At 42.0% G+C, this 18,085-nt stretch overlaps 1 protein-coding gene across 1 annotated transcript in view; it reads right to left on the reverse strand.

Annotated features, from left to right (window-relative positions):
• The window catches only part of LOC142657901 (complement factor H-like), a 55,341-nt gene extending 49,373 nt beyond the window's left edge, over positions 1 to 5,968 (reverse strand). The window contains exon 1 of the mRNA XM_075833424.1: positions 5,724 to 5,968. Coding sequence (XP_075689539.1) covers positions 5,724 to 5,799 — 76 coding nt within the window. The 5' untranslated portion in view covers positions 5,800 to 5,968. The remainder of the gene's footprint in view (positions 1 to 5,723) is intronic.
• Between the last annotated feature and the right edge of the window lie 12,117 nt (positions 5,969 to 18,085).

An 18,085-nucleotide genomic window follows, 5' to 3' on the forward strand; every position in this document is an offset into this window, starting at 1 on the left:
TACATTGCAGCGCCGATCTGCTGCAATAGCAGATAGGGGCTGCAAAATCTGGTGACAGAGCCTCTTTAAGCCCCTGAAGACAGACTGGAGCAGCTCACTGAGGAGAAAAAGCAGGAAAGAGAGAGAGAGAGATCACATTACAAGGGCCTTTGACCACAAAATCTGTGAAGCTGAGTAACCCCAGGAATCAGGAACAGAACCAGAGAGCCTGACAGGATAAAGAGTTACGGATTTGAGTTAGAAAAGCTCTCTACAGCATATATTCCTGGGATCAACCATGGGTAGCAGCAAAGTAGACTAATATAGCGTGGAAAACCCAATACTTGCACTTCGCTGTTTTGTGGATTGACTTTATCACAGGACCTTGTAGCTCCATTTGGTGTGGACATGTAACTGACATTTTGCAACTAAGTAAAGTCTAATACGTGGGGCCGTCATCAATATTAAAAAATTTCCAGGACATCCGGGAACAGTTCCCGGGTTTGAACGGCACCATTTAGTACCGAATTGTTAGTTAAAGTATATTGGTAATATTGGAGTTCTTTTTACATAAAAATATGAATGGAAAGCAATTTTTGGTCCCCGGTTTCCCAAGTACTATAGGAGAAAAAGCACCCCAATGTTTGTTCAGCATTTACTCCTGAGTACAGCATTTACCCATATGTGGTCATAAACTGCTGTTTGGGCACACTGCTGAGCTCAGAAGGGAAGGAGCGCCATTTGACTTTGCAGCGCAGATTTTTCATAATTGATTTCCTAGGGCCATGTCGCATTTGCAGAGTCCCTAAAATACCAGTACAGTGGAAATTCCCCGGGTGTGATACCATTTTGGAGACTATACCCCAAAAAATAATTAAATTAGGGGTGTAGTGAGCATTTTGACCCCTCAGGTGTTTTATAGATTTTATTAGAATTGGGCCGTGAAAATAAAAAAATATTTTTTCCAATAATATGTAGTTTTAGCTTATAGTTTTTCATTTCCACAAGGAATTCAGGAGAAAAGACACTCCATATTGGGTTACAGAATTTCTCCTGAGTAAGGAAATACTCCATAAGTGGTTGTAAACTGCTGTTTGGACACACACGGCAAGGCTCTAAATGGAAAGAGCACAATTTAGTTTTTGTAGTGAAGATTTTACAAAAAAGTTTTTTGACGCCATGTTGCATTGCGTTGAGGTACCAGTATAGTGAAAACCCCCGAGAAGTGACTCCAATTGGAAACTAAACCCGTTTAAGGAATTGATCATGAAGTTTAGTGAGCATTTTGACCCCACATGTTTTGCAATACCCCATATGTGGTCATAAACTGCTGTTTGGGCACACTTTTGAAGAGCAGATTTTTCTTGGTAGTAGTTTTGTTTAGAGTTTTACTGGTGTTTCAGTTTATAATGTGGGAGCACATGTAAGCTTAGTGGAGTATATCAGTGTATAATAATGGGGTATATAAATTCTAAAATGAATTATCCATGGATAGTGACGTACGCTTTAAACCAATCCTTTATGCACAAGGCCAGTTTTTTGGGGGAGAGTCTCACACTTATAAAGGGTGTCTGTGGTATTGTACAATATATCCACACTCAGGTATTGCCTAATCTTTGACTTCTTCACTAGACCCATATACAACACAAGACCCTAAAATGTCATAGTTTCCACTGTATTTATGGGGGCTACCTGTGGGGCGTAGCAAATGATGACGTGGGGTTTTAGGTGAAGAACTGCTGGACATATAAATTAGTCTGGGCCATAATTTTGTATTATTGTGTTCCGAGAGTCATAACTTTTTATTTTTCCATTGACAAGCTGTGTGAGCACTTGGTTTTCATGGCACGAGCTGCAGTTTTCATTAGTATTATTTTGGGGTACATGCAATTTTTTTGATCAGTTTTTATTACATTTTTTGGAGGTGTAGAGACCAAAAAACAGAAATTCCAGCACAGTTTTTAATATATTTTTTTACTGAGTTCACTGTGCAGTATAAACATGTTTACTTTATTCTGCGGTTTGATATGATTACGGCAATACCAAATTTATACAGTATTTAAATGTTTTACTACTTTTACACAATAAAAACACTTTTTTATAAATAAAATAGTGTTTTAGTGTCACCATATTCTGAGAGCCATAAGTTTTTTATTTTTTGGTTGACGGAGCATAGTGAGGGCTTTTTTTTTTGCGTGACAAACTGTAGTCTTCATTTGTACCATTTTGGGGTACTTGCGATCTTTTAATCACTTTTTATTCTATTTTTTTGGAAACAAGGTGACCAAAAAAAGGAAATTCTGCCATTGTTTTTTGTTATTTTTTTACGGTGCTCACTTTGCAGGATGAATAATGTGATATTTTTAAAGTTGAGAAAAGGGCAAGAAACCACGGCGCCACTTGGTGTGGATCAAAGAAGGTGGAGGTGAGAAATGAAAATAATATATGCTCACCGTGAGGTTACGAAAGTTGAATGAAGGAGTCCACGAAATAGCTGCTGCCAGATCCGGGCCGGTCACCGAGGTGACCGCTTGGGTATGATGAATGCACGGAGAGAAAATATGGATCTTTATCGGCGCTGCTGTGTGGTGAGGACAGGATAAATCCAGACGTTGGGTGAACGTAAAAGTATTTATTGCTCGTCAGGCATGGTAAACACAGAAGAAAAAGACATGTATATATACACACAGAAGAGGTCATCTGATTGGAGCCAGTTCAGACTGGGCAAAAAAACCGCCAAAAACTCGAGCAGGTCAGAGTTCAAGTGGTGCAATCCATTGCGATGACATTTCATAGTATTTACAAAATAAAACACAATAAAAACCATGGGAAAGGTAAAAGGTGAGTTGTCACTGTAGGGAACTTTTATTTTGTTCATAAATAAAGAATGTAAAATATCGGGGGATTGGATAAAAACATTGTGTGTGAGGGACGGCAATGTTTTGTCGTTGCATGATTAGCTGATGATATCAGAAGGGAACAGATTGTGAACAAGTAGTGTATGATTTGTTTATAGTGGTTTATTTACTTTAATCGTGGGACGTCTGTGTGACTGAGATATGAGAAGTTACGTGTGCCGATTGGATTTGTTATCGGTTGTCAAGGAGACCACCTATGCTACGGTGGCCGACGTGGTCCAAAACAAGATGGAACGCACGGTGAACCGCAAAACGCCAGAGGACGTCGGTCTATGCAGCAAGAACAGTGGCAGACGAAAGGAGAAGGTGTTGCCGAGAGGGAATAGGTAGATATTAAAATTAAATGTGAGTAATGGAACTAGAACTAAAAGTTAAATGTTTTCATTGAGGTAATGTTACTTACTTGTAGTCTTCATTTGTACCATTTTGGGGTACTTGCGATCTTTTAATCACTTTTTATTCTATTTTTTTGGAAACAAGGTGACCAAAAAAAGGAAATTCTGCCATTGTTTTTTGTTATTTTTTTACGGTGCTCACTTTGCAGGATGAATAATGTGATATTTTTAAAGTTCAGGCCGATATGAGTGCGGTGATACCTATTATGTTTAGTATTTTATTTATTTTTTTCTAATTTTAACCCTTTCCCGCCGCAGCCATTTTTCGGATTTTCACTTTTGTTTTTTCCTCCCCACTTTCCAAAAGCCATAACTCTTTTATTTTTCCATCAATATTGGCGTATGAGGGCTTATTTTTTGCTGGACAAGTTGTAGATTTTCACAGCACCATTTTTTGTACCAAATAATGTAGTGGGAAATGAGAAGAAAAAATATATGTGGGGTGGAATAGGAAAAAACAGCGATTCCTCAACCTTTTGAGTGGTTTTGTTTTTACGGCGTTCACCGTACAGTACAAATGGCATGTTAACATTATTCTGCGGGTCAATACGATTACAGTGATACTAAATATATATCGTTTTCTTTATGTTTTACTACTTTTACAAGGAAAAAACTGATTGTTAAAAATAAAATTTGAGTTTTGTTGCCACATTCTGAGAGCCATAAAGTTTTTATTTTTCTGTCGATTTAGCCGTGTGAGGGCTTATTTTTTGCGGGGCGAGCTGCAGTTTATATTAGTACCATTTTGGGGTACGTGAGACTTTTTGATAACTTTTTATTTCATTTTTTGTGGGAGAAGAAGGGACCAAAAAACAGCAATTCTGATGTTTTTAATTTTTTATGGCGTTCACCGTGCGGACTAAATAATGATATATTGTAATAGTTCAGACTTTTACGGACGCGTCAATACCAGTTATGTTAGCTTTTTAATTTTTTTACATTGTGCTTGAGGGAAAATGGGAAAAGGTTTTTTTTTGAGCTTTTAATTATTATTATTTTTTTATTTGTTCAAAAAACGTTATTTTACTGTTTTTTACTTTTTCTACTTGTCCCCCTAGGGGACTTTAACCAGCGATCGTTAGATCGCTTGCACGATATACTGCAATACTAATGTATTGCAGTATATTGCGTTTCTGACAGTCTCCTATGAAGCCCTGCCGAAGGCAGGGCTTCATATGAGTACAAAGATGACGGACCGATACAGCCGATACACTTGCTCTATAGAGCGGTCTCAACCCATGAGCCCGCTCCATATTCTCCCACCCAGCGTGCGCCGTATATATACGGCGGATGTGGGGAAGGGGATAAAGGATTGATCCAAGATAAAGTTATGACACCAATTTTTATTAACTTAGATTTTTATAAGGTTTTATTTTTTTGATGTATACTACATTCTATTTAGCATTTGCCTATATCCCCACTATATTTCTTCACGCCTAAATACTATGTGCAAAACATCATATTGAAGGCCACTAAGTGAGGTTCCATTTCCCAGATCGTGTTTTTCTCCACAGTTACTGAAAACAGTGCTTCGAGGGGAAAATCAGTCTGATAAAGGATATCCAAATGAGTATGCTGCGTTTTGAATTATGAAGAATAAACTTTTAAACATAGGAACTTTTGTATAATACTATTGACTAACATTTCCACGTAATATGAAGGAGAAGCAAACAAACTGCATATGAAATGTTAATACACTCGTGTGCATGAGGACTAAGGGCCTGTTCACACCTACGTCAGTGTTTCCGTTGTTCTGCATATACACCCAGTACTTGGACTAAGGCTATATATATCTGGGGATGGTAGGAACCAGCATTAAACTAATTAAAATCACCCAGGGCAAAATGGGAGGAGTGCAAGATCAAAAAATGGAGGCAGTCACTAACCCCACATATATATCCAATACATAAAAAACACTAAAGTTTGAACAGCACATTCCAGCAAAATGAGACAAAACATGTGTACCGGTGCAAGAACAGCTCTGACTGCAAATTTAAATTGTGTTTTTTATGAATTGCATATATGTGGGGTTAGTGACTGCCTCCATTTTAAGATCTTGCAGATATATGTAGGTTTAGTCCCAGTTCTGGGTGTACGTGCAGACCCACCTTATAGAGGGCGCCTTGTCGTGGCAGGTGGGCTCACACAATTTGATCAAAATGTGCGCTAAGAACCTCAGTATTGTAAGTAGATTCAGCAGTAATGCATATTTATTTATATTTAGTGGCTTAGGTGGCATTGGTGTTCGCAGCCAATTATAGACGCTAAAGAATTAAATTGTAGTATCCATCAGATTCATGGTAACCTGTACTAATATCATATGCAGCAGTGCAGGTCAGTTATCATAACAAAAAGTATAGCAAGTAACCTGCTCAAATGAAAACAAAAATATTTCAAACATTGTACATTTTTAAACACATTGCAATCTTACCTTTATCAAATGGCAATGCAACATAACAGCATAAAATAATTGATACCATGCCAAAAATGAGGTCCAGTCTATGCATCTTGGCACGATTTTAGGTAGTTGATCACAGTCCTTAGGTTGGCAATCAAATACAAAATCCCTCGCAAATTCTGCCCTTTAACATCTGTTATAAGTTCTCTTTTTCTATTGATTTTGTAATCGTAGCTATAATAAATAATTGAATACAATGGGCCTTTTACTGTGTTTGTCTGCTGGGTGTTCCTGTTTTCTGGATCTGAATACTTTGGGTATTTTCATCTTGTGGGATCTACATCTGCGAGTAGACAGTAATGGCTTTGTATGTGTGGTTATTTGGAAAGTATGATTTCCTGTTTTCTAGTATACGCTGTGCTCATGGAAAACTCTTGTAGCTTAACACTGCGGCTGTAATCTTAAACTTCCCACACTGAACTAGTCAGCATTATAATTGAACAGTTCAGAAAACTGATTGCGTAGACAAATAAAGCCCCAAATGGGATAATCAGAAGATTAAAACTAATTTAGCAGACAAAATAATTCTTATATAATTCCAACATTTATACACAATCTTTTATAAAGAAATGGCCAGACACAACATGAAATGGTTGGGGGAGGCAGACATGACCAGGGTTGAAGGCAAGGAAGGAAAGCGTCAAAATTTCAGGTGAAGAGAGGGAGGAGGGAAAAGAGGGTGGCCTTGAGGGGGCGAGGTTATGGAGGGCATATAAGGGATGAGCTCCAGGTCCGCGCCATTCCTATGGGATAACGGAAAAGCCCTTGTCCCGCCCTCCCTCCCTTATGTTATGTATTATGTTTTTCACTTTATGTATTCTTGGTATTGCTGGTGTTTTTTCTTTTACAGGGGACGGCTGTTGGTGACCTGTAAAGGTGGAGTCACAGTGGCGTTGTGGCGGATTGGGGGTCCTTGGAGTTGGTAATTTGAAGTGGGGGATTCATCAGAGGTATGGTCCCTAACAAGTACATAATTGCTCATGGGTATGGGCGTATTTTGGCCTCCTGCTGAGTGGTGTCCCGGGGAGTGGTTTTTCATACTTGGCAAGCCAACTGCGGATTAGAAAGGTGCCCCTGAGCCTGTAGGGAGACGGCTGGGGGTAAGTAGCTATACAGGTGGGCAGTTCGGCGCCAAAGTTTTGTAGCTCCAAGGACTTCCCTTTCCTAGTGATGTTATTTATAAAGTTATGTTGTATGTTCATGTAAATATGTTAATAAAATGGCTGCTGTGGCCGAATTTTTCTAACCCACTGTCTCGTGTGTTTTACTTGGAGGGGTAAGTGGTATGGAATAAGGTGGGGCCATGGGGTTAAATGGGTTTAGACGGTAAGAAAGGAGGAGGTTAGGTAGAAAGTAGTTCAGAAGTGGACGAGCTCTGTAATCCCGTGGTCATGCTTATTAATTCCATTTAATGTTTTAGTGGATCACAAGCCCACCATCACCAATTTTTTCAGGGCCAAACACTAAGTACCTGGTTCTTACTACTTCATAAAAAGTATGTAATTTTGTTTGTTAAAACCTCCCTTTCATAAATCCATGCCGATTACTGGTATCTATATAATTATTTAAAGTATTCTGCTCATCCCCTATAATGACCGCTCACTGTCTTTTGATGGAGGGTGGTGCAGGTCCTTAGTCTACAGCAACGTCTTTTGGCGTCGCTGTAGATAAGGCTCATGAGCGCTCCAGTGAGCACTCATCCTTTGAGGTCAGTTCACACGTACCGTAAATACTGCAGATTTTCCGCAGTATTCCCAGCATAATACAGTAGCAGGAGAGTGGATGAGATTTGAATATTCTGCAATGTATTGCAGTATATTGTCTTTTTACAAGCTTCTGTAACAGCACGATTGCTGTTCCTGTCCGTTAGCCCCGGGTGTCATCTGTAATACACTGCTGACACCTGCAGCGTATGGATCGGGCTCAGCACGCCCAGTTTGTGCCACTGAAGATAAATACCTCATTAGATGTTAAGTGGGTTCTCCCGGGTATATATTTGGAGGTAAACTGCTGTTTGGGCACACTGTATGGCTCAGAAGTAAGGGAGCACCATTTGGCTCTTGGAGCGCAGATTTGCTTGGTAGTTGTTCTGTTTGTGGTTTTACTGGCTTTTCAATTTATAATGTGGGTGCATATGTAAGCTGTGCGGAGTACATCAGGGCATATAAAGAGGGTATAATAATGGTGTAAATAAGTAATAATCCGCAGATATGTGGCCAGTATCGCACTGATAAATGGCGCCTAATCTTATCCGCTTTTGGAATGCTCTGCACATTTTGTGTCGCTATATTCTGAGAGCCATAACTTTTTTCTTTTTTCTCTATCGGAGCTGTGTGAGGGCTTATTTGTTGCAGGACAATCTGTTGTTTTCATTGGTATCATTTTGGGGTACATGCAATGTATTTTTATCACTTTTATCAATGTTTTTATTATTATTTTTTCACCGTGGGCTATAAATTACAATTTTACTTTATTCTGCAGGTCGATACGATTACGGCAATACCATATGTATATCGTTTTTTTTTAATGTTTTGCAGCGTTTGCACAATAAAATCACATTTTTATCAAATAATTTATTTTTTGTGTCACCATATTCTGGGAGCGATAACTTTTTTATTTTTCAGTCAAAAAAAGCTGTGTAAGGTCTTGTCTTTTGCGGGACGTGTTGTAGTTTTTATTGGTGCTATTGTGGGGTACATGCAACTTTTTGATCACTTTTTATTTTATATTTTGGGAGGGATGGTGACCAAAAAATAGCAATTCTGGCATTATGATTTTATACTTTGGGTTGTTACAAACACGGTGATACCAAATATGTGTACTTTTTTTAACGTTTTAAAGTTTTTTCCTATAATAAAAGACTTACCATAGGGAAAAAGCTTTTTTTTAAAAACTAGGGGACTTGAACACCAGCAGCACTGATCGCTGCTATAATATATTACCCTACCTATGTAGTGTAATATATTATAACTGTCAGTGTGACGTTAACAGTCACACTAACAGGAAGTCTATCAGGACCAGCCGGAGTTCCCTTCATAGCAGTCCCGGAGTCCATTGACTGGCCTCCGGTTGCCATGCCAACCATCGGCACCTCCCCCTGCCGATGTGCAACAAACCCCTTTAATGCAGCGATCACAATTGATCGCCGCATCTAAGGAGTTAATTGCCTAAATTAACGGCAAAGGACCGCTGGCCGGCAACACAGAGACCAGGGAAGACACCCCATACAGTTAACCGCCGCTGCAGTGTAGCACCATCCAGCGGTTAACTGTTAAAGTACAGACGTAACTGCTCATCAAGGTGCACGAAGTTACTGCTCACCTGAACGTGCAGTTACGTCAATGTGCGGGAAGGGGTTAATGTCAATGTGATAACAATAGCTTTTTACCAGTACATTTTTACCATTCCTGTGAGGAATCCTTAAATAATAAAAATAATTGGGCAGATTTATTAATACTGTAAAATTCAGACAGCTTAGAATTTGACTAGATGCACCAAATTTATCATAGTGGCTCATGCTGGATGGTAAATTTGGCACAACTTTAGACACTTTTGTCTAATGCCCTTATAGCTGCCCCACACAGTATAATGCCCCTATAGCTGCTCCCACACAGTATAACTTCCCTATAGCTGCTCCCACATAGTATAATGGCCCTATAACTCCTCCCAAACGAAAATGCCCCCACAGCCAGTATAAAACCCCTACTGCCAACATAATGCCCCCCACAGCAATAGACAGCTGCCCCCCACAGCCAGTATAATTTCCCCACAGCCAGTATAATGCCCCTACATCTGCCCCCACACAGTATAATGCCCCCAAAATTTTCCCACATGCAGTATAAATCCCATAGTGCCTAATGAAAATAACATAATGCTCACCTAACCTCGTTCCCACGATGAGTGGAGGAGAACACTCTGCTCCTCCGTAATTTGTAGTGTGTGGCTCGGCGCAGACAGGCGCAATGACATCACTGCATCGTGCCTGTCTGAACCGAGCTGCTAATCGCTGGCGTTACACAGATGACTCCCTGCTCCAGCATTGGATTTAGCTGTATCTGCGTCCTGAGGACGCAGATACAGTTCAGGCAGGAACATGGCACCTCTGGGGACGGCCCTGGGCCCAGTCCCACTAGCTTCCGTGCCATGTTTATGATTTTTTATCATCAAATGAGTATAGCTGAATGTTGTGTTTTGCAAGATTTTCTGAGGAGATTTTACATGGCCTGAAAGAAATGTAAAAGTTTTTATTTATTCCATTACAACACACTGAATAATTCTAAGTGTCTAGTTTAATGTTTTATTTACTGTGACCATTCTCACACGTAACAATTATAGGACTATTTATTACATAGTCCTCTTTGCACTCAAATTCCAAATACGAGCTTGAGTCATAACTTTGAGGAATCCATCTAAGATTTCAGGAGTCTTGCAACTTTCTTGAATGTAATAATGAAGAGAACAATACATACATTTTTAGAAAAAGAAGCTATACAGATGTAGCCGTCTTTATCTTGACTTTTAACACATTAAATACACAATCTTGACTTAAGGTATCAGAGCCAAGCTAAAGATGGCTACATCCGTAGCTCAAATAACGTATACACAGGGTCGGACTTAGGAGTTTAAAGTGAAAGAGTGCTGTCTCCACTAATGCAATAGACTGTCTGTCAGTCCCTCACATCACTTGTGCGGCTCCTACAGCTCACAAGTACCCTTCTATGGCTATTGACACCATATCTCTTTTTCCTTGTGTTCCTTGTATGTACTGCAGGAGCTGTCAACTTTTAACTAGTGGCTCTAAGATTTCTCGTGTCTCCTCCCACATGGGGAAAGTTTTTTCAGAGCTGCTGAGTCTTTCAGGTGGATCATGGTATACACCATGTAATTACATAACCAGGAAGGGCTTTCTTTTCATGCCCCCCTTTTGGCACTTTAGAGTTTTCAAGTGGGTGTAATTGTACCCACTAGTATAATATAATAGGTCTGTCAAAGTGACAGGTTCTCTTTTATGTCTTCACTGGAGATGTATACATCTCCGGGGAGGACTTTTGTGCGCCTGGCAGACAGAGGGAAAATCCTCCACTGGGGATACAGCTACAGACTGGCAGGTCACGTGGGTACCCATAAGACCCGAAACCTGATTGCTCATCATTTCTTGTGGCCCACGCTGCCCTAAGACATCATGGACTTTGTTTCTTCCTGCTCGGTGTGCGTAGCTAACAAGGTTTCTCACTCTAAACCTGCTGGCCTGCGCCAGCCGCTGCATTTGCCCGATGCTCCCTAGCAGCATATAGCTATGGACTTTGTTATTCCTCCCTCTGCAGGATGCAGTGCAATCTGGGTGGGGGTGAACTGATTTTCAAAGATGGCTCACTTCGTTCCGCTGACCGGTCTACCTTCTGCTTCTCGACTGGCCGCCCTCTTCATCCAACACATCTTCCACCTGCACAGCTTGCCTCGGCATATCATGTCTGATCGGGGGGTTCAGTTACCCGCAAGGTTCTGGAGAGCCCTCTGTAAACAACTCAATGTAAAGTTGGACTTTTCCTCAGTCTACCATCCTCAGTCCAATAGTCAAGTCGAGTGGATCAATCAAATCATGGAGAACTACCTACGACACTTCAAATCCAAGCAGCATGATGACTGGGTGCAGCTTCTTCCTTGGGCTGAGTTCTCGTATAATAATCATACTAGCGAGTCCACAAGAAATACACCGTTCTTCATTGTCTACGGCCAACCCCCACAAATTCCTCTCCCGGTGCCCATTATGTCAGAGGTACCAGCAGCTGATTCTGCTTTTAGGGACTTCCTGCAGATCTGGCAGCAGACTCGATCCTCCATTCTGCTGGTGTTCGACCGCATGAAATGGTAGGTAGACACAATGGGAAGAGAACCTCCTCAATTTCTCCCAGGCACCAAGGTCTGGCCTTCCTCCGGGAATATCTGAATGAGAGTGCCATCATACAAGTTTTCTCCCAGGTTCCTCGGACCCTTCGAGATCCTACAGCAGATCAATCCTGTCTTCTGCAAGCTTCGGCTGCCTCCTACCCTCAAGATCCCTAACTTCTTTCATGTCTCCCTCCGAAAGCCGATGGTACTGAACCGCTATACACCAAGAGTCCTAGCCCTGCAGTTGCGTCCAGCGGTTCTTCTGATACCTTTGAGGTGAAGGAGATCTTGGATACCAAGCGAGTAGGAGGAATAACTTTTTATTTAGTGGATTGGAGGGGGTTTGGTCCTGAAGAGAGGTACTGGGAGTCAGAAGAGAACTTCAATGCTCCTAACCTCCTGAAGAAGTTTCTCTCTCGCTTTTGTCCCAAGAGGAGGGGGCGTAAGAGGGGAGATACTGTAACGTCTGTGGTCGCTGACTACAAACTCTTCCCATACTGTCGATGCCCTTCTCTCCAGAGATAACTGCACATGCAGCCGTTCTGTTCCGCAGTGACCACTAGGGTGCGCTCGCGAGCTCAGTCCAGCATGAAGGAGCCAGAGCGCACACATGTGTGAGATTGAGCTGGTTGCTCCCAGATCACCCTGGACTATAAGAAGGGCACTGCCCCTCCCTGCATTGCCTGAGCGTTGTTGTCGTTACCTAAGTTTGTCTATTCAAATGGTCCCCTAAGTGTCTCCAGTTCCCAGTGTTCCCTGTTCCTGCTACCTGTAACCTGTATCCTGGTCCAAGTGCCGTATTCACTTGGAGTCTTTCTGCGCTGAGTACCTCACCTGTCCTGCTTCACCACACCTGGTGCCTGCCTACTGCCTAGTCCCACCCGAGCCTGTATTGCTACTGTCTGAAGCTATCACAGGTACACCTATACGAACTATAGACTTTGTACATAATGTTTATATTTGCATAGATGTAGTTCCCTAGCTGTCTTAACATTCAACAAGTCCCTCATTTGTTTCCTGAGCAGTAAAAGATCTTCCTGTGCATTCTGTACAGCAGTGTGTTTACTCAAAGTTTCCAGTGTGGATATTTACAACAGAAGTGAGTTAATGCGTTTCTCCCTTTGTTTCTTCAGGCCTGAGCTTATGCTAATAAAAGTACCCCTGAGTGCTGCTTTGTGTGCTTCCCAAACAATATTCTCAGAGACGTCTGGAGTGCAGTCACCGTATTTTTCGGACTACAAGACGCAGTTTTTAGCAAGAATAAATCTTGCTAAAAAGTCCCTGCGTCTTATAGTCCGCAGTCAAGGGACCCGGCATCGCCGTGCCCCCTGACCGCTTCATTACTTAACCCCTTCCCGCCCCATGATGTTCCCGGCACATCATGGCGTGGGGGGGGGTGATGTATGGAGCGGGCTCACGCTCTGAGCCCGTTCCATACACTGCAGGTGTCAGCAGCTGACATGCTGCTCTAACGGCCAGGAACGGCAATTTTGCTGTTCCTGGAGGTTTAAAGGGGTTGTGCCATAAAACACATGTATCCCCTATCCACAGGATAAGGAGAACGGGGAGTGAAACTCACCAAGAGCGCTTCATGACAAGCTTTGACTTCCACATTCTGTGTCCGGCAGCTTCGTAGAGATGAATGGGATTCTTCTGCGCATGCGCGAGGGGTTATGTATTGATCTCTATGGAACTGCGGAACAAATAAGCCGGACACAGAACTCGGAAGTTCAAGCTTCTCATGTAGCGCTCTGGGTGACTTTCAGTCCCCTGTTCTCCTTATCGCTGGGGGTCTAAGTGGTCGGACCCAACGCGATCCCACATATAGCCTCTATCCTGTGGATAGGGGATACATGTGTAATCAATAAAAAAACAGATCTCAGAATGTGGTGAAACAGAATAAATAATTTTTTAACAAATATTTTTTTTCCTATTTTCTGTGGTCTAAAACCTGGGTGCGTCTTATGGTCAGGTGTGTCTTATAGTCCGAAAAATACGGTTATAGAGAAGAAGTCAGTCAGGGAGTCGCGTATAGTTTGGGAGATCCTAGAATCTTGTATCAAAGTTTCATTAAGGACCCATTAAAATGCCCGTTTCGGGAGACCCTCGGGGCAAAAGGTCATAGATACAGGGGCGTGGTCGGAGACCGAGATATCAGCGTCATTGACAGTTGGCATCATTCGTTCACATAAGAACAAGTGACCTATTCTATAATATGTTTGATGCCTTCCTGAGTAAAAAGTATAGTCCTTCTTGTCGGCATGTAAGCTTCTCTAGATGTCCCTGAGGTGCAGTGATGACAGGGAAAGTTTAAATTTACGGAGCAATTTATGTGGAGGGGAGCGATTGGTTGCCGAGGAGTCCAAGGCATGGGTTCAAGACTGTACTAAAGTCACCACCTAACACCAAAGTACCTTCTGTAAAAGGGGCAAGAGCATCCAAAACTTTTATCAGCCAGGAAATCGGCCTAACATTTGGGGCATATAAATTGTAAACAACTGATTTGCGACAGTGCCTTTGAGGAAAAGATAATGCCCCTCAGGATCTGATTGAGCTGTCATAAAGTTAGAGGGCAAATGCGAAAGCAGTGCGTCTAGAAGCAGTGGAGTAGTCACTATGGTACTATTTAGCAAAAGGAGTTTGTAATAAGGGAGACATATGGTTAACCCGGAAATGCATCACCTGTAAGTAGATTAAATCCACCTTGGACTTCCTCAGCAAGGTAAAGACTTGGCTACGTTTCTGGTGCATATTAAAACCCCAGACATTAAAGGACGTTATTTTAATAGAACCCATAATAAATAAACAGCATATTTGGAAGTAATATGTTTGAACTGGTCTCAGTAGTTACCACTAATAACATAGTGAACAGGGAAAGATGTAATTGTAACCATATAACCATTATTTTGTAGAATGTAAGCTAGAGTAACAAAGAGCACGAGAAAAGGCTTTCACTAACTAATAAGCCAGGTCTGTAGCATAAAATTAAAAGAAAGACTAGGGGGAGGGGCGGAACAATTTGAGAAATAGATTTAGCACCACATATGGATATGGACGTCATCCATGTTCCTAGAGAGGAGAAAAGATGAAAGGCAGAACAAAAAGTTTGAGGTGTATACATAACATAACCAGATGATATAGCAATCACAGTCCAGACTCACATCTCAGATCTGAAAAGAAAAAGTTAACAGGGCCCACGACTTCAGAGCAAAGCAATCAACAAAACTTACAGGTCAAAGGCATTTCACGATTGCTTGAACAGTGTATAAAAAAACAGATCTACACCTAATGACAGTCCGTGAAAACAAACCGCACTGTGTTCAGGACTTGCATGCTCAGGTGTATGAGAGGTCAGATGTGGATTTCCTGGACTTAGGTGATCTGCTGCTGGGGCAGCTTGTCCACGGTGGAGTGGAAGGCACTTCAGACATAGAGTTATCACAAGAGACTGGTAGCCAGGAAGGGATGACTAGTGGAGTAATATCAATATCATATTAGCAAGCATAGAGGCTGCAATATCTTGGTAAAATTGTATCCTTGTATCTTCAATAAGGATCTCCACAGATTCCCTTGCTTTACGCAGTATGTCAGCTGTATCCACAAAGCTAAGCAAGCTACAGATGACATCCTGTGGATGGTCAGACAATTTGGACTTGGGTCTGAGGGCCCTGTGGATTCTTTCAACAACAACTTGCTCCGCTCTATCAGGACGTAGGAGGGATGCAAATATTTGGCGAGCTGCGAGTAGAGCATCCGCAGCAACTGGTTCTTGCAGGTCACGAAGCCGAATATTCTTTAGTCGACTCCTGTTCTCCTGATCTTTCAGCATTAAGTATGTAGTATTGAGGTGGTCTATTTGAGCCGTGAGGTTAGATTGTAGCATTGCATTTTGTTGTAGATGGGCAGCTTGAGTAGTCTCTAAGTCTTCCACATGGTGACCGATGTGTTTAATGTCAGCCTTTATGTCTGCCAGTTCTTTTAAAACAGGCGTTAGAGCCTTACTAAGAGCTTTCGGCAGGAAAGAGCGAAAGATGGTGGAAGAAGGCCCCGCCACTTCAGAATTAGCATAAGAGCTATTATCATCCGAGCCATCCTGCATGTCTTGGTCATGAAGGTTTTCCATTGCTAGCTTTGAGCGGCTAGGTGGGGGTGTAGCCCATCTCTTTTGTAGGTATTTATCTAGCTCCGGTTGATGCTTTTTCTGCTTAGGAGTCTCGGGTATGTCTCTCTGGGTACCCTTTCTAGGTTTGTCCACATTGTAAAGTTAAAGCGCTCATGCAATAAGGAACACAGATTTTTGGAACATAGGTAGGAATCAAATGTCCATCTTGAAGCTGAGGAAAGCTATGGATGAAACAGAGGTATGCAAGTAGAAGTGTCTCTTTTAATTACGGTAAGGTGACCGTATAACGAAATTTGAAAGTGCAGGTGTTCGTGGTAATAACGGCACATTTAACAGCCAGGGAGGCGCGAGGCTTTGCAGGTAGGGCCCAGAGACCTAGGTAGGCAGTATGTCACAGGGGATATGCAGTATGTGTCTCACAGTGCTTAAAACAGATGATGATGGGGTACCTTAATCTGGAGTTAATCCTCCGGTCTTGCAGCGAGGGAGGGGGAGTCCCGGATACCCAGGTAGCAGGAAGATGTCGACACGGACCCAGCCGCCTGTCTCGCATTAAATTGAGGCCGCACCTCGCCTTTCAGGCAAATTTTCTAGCCCAGATGAGGGTGAGAGCTGTAGGGCCTCAGCGGTCTGTCTCAGGGGGAGATGAGGAAGAGATCCCCTGCTTTTGGGATGTTTTTCTGGCCGTTTGGAAGCGGACCTCCAGCCGTCCGAAAATTTAGTCCCCGACTTTGGCTGTGTGTGTAGGCTGCAGTCGCATGGCGTCTGAACTTCAGCTCAAAAGAGATGAAAATGCTTGTTTCTGTCTGGGGAGGTGAGGGAAAGTGGTGGGATGCCTTTCAAAATGCCCCCTATAGAAGGATGGCAGCAGATCTTGCAGATGGAGCAGGAGCTTGATGGAAAAGCGTCCGCTCGCTCTGCTGCCGTAGCCACTCTCTCAACGAACGTTATATTAACGGTCGTCTGACCAATAATTGTCCTGTGTAAAACGCCCTTAAGCCTCGTCTTCGTAATGGACACTGTAACTCAGATAACGGCAATTACTAAGGCAGTAGTATGGTCCCATGCACATGATCATGCCCGTAATCGCGTTGGCGTGCCCGTAATCTGCAGACAGCCGCCCACATTTTTTGGGCCATGCTCCCATACAAAGTATGAGAACACGGTCTATAAAACATGAAAAAACTGACATGCTCCATAATTCCCGGCACATGTTCGCGGCCAATAGAACAGAATGGGCCCGTAATTACGGGCCACAATTGCGGGTGCTTTTACGGTCGTGTGCATGGGGCCTAATACAGTAAAAAAAACAACACAGACATAGACAAAATATTTTATTGAAATAAAAAACCCCCACACAACCCTTGTTAACCGTTTTATTGAGAATAAAAAAATGCTGTCATCAAAGTAGTCCTAGAATCCAAAGTAGTCCAACAACCAAACCTGTAAAAAAAAACACAAACAAAAAAAAATGTAACATAAAAAAGCAAAGCAATTATTATACTTACCTTTCCTGGGTCGAGTGTTGTCAGTGAGCTACGCTGTTTCTGTAACTTCAGGAGTTATAGGAGGCATCAGCACGAAAAGTGCCTAGGGCAGCACAAACCAAATAAATATGGCCCTGATATTTTAGTTTTAGCGTGTGCCAGCTGCCATCTGTGTACAATTACCTACTCCTGAGTAAGCTGACTATTTCATATGTTTTAAACCTTGTGTATAGTTGTTGGTGTGCAAAGAGCCATATCTTGTGATCCTGCCTAATCAGGTAATACTGAGGTCCCTGCAATCATTAAAATCAAAGCGCCCATTCTTCTCTAATTTCAACCAGGAGATGGTTCTGACAACTTTCTGGGCTAATCCTGCTTCAAATGAGGAAAAGAAGCTGCACTTATTGGACTTTGGGCACTATTTAAACATAAGGGTTTTCGGAAGTCAGAGAATCTCTTTCTGACCCACTGTCAGATCAAAAAGGGTATGTCCACACATATGATAAATACTGCGGACTTTCCACAACGTGTTTCATTGTGAAAAATCTGCAGCATAATACAATAGCAGTATCACTGGGAAGTAGATAAAGGAGTTCCACTATTAAAGAACAGTATCACTAAGAACGTAGTGGAGAAAAATATTTTTGTTGGTGAACATAAAATTTAACTTTTATTGGAAATATACTAAAAAATAAAGTGGCATTCTGGGAGACCAGTGACTGATATTCAATCACATGTGATATGCAGCTGGCATCCACCACACTTGGTAGGTACAGATATCGAGATTCAGCAAAAAGTATTTCATACTCCAGAAGGTAAATGAAAAACTATGTTGT

This window comes from Rhinoderma darwinii, chromosome 7, assembly GCF_050947455.1.
Source record: "Rhinoderma darwinii isolate aRhiDar2 chromosome 7, aRhiDar2.hap1, whole genome shotgun sequence".
Classification (NCBI taxonomy): domain Eukaryota; kingdom Metazoa; phylum Chordata; class Amphibia; order Anura; family Rhinodermatidae; genus Rhinoderma; species Rhinoderma darwinii.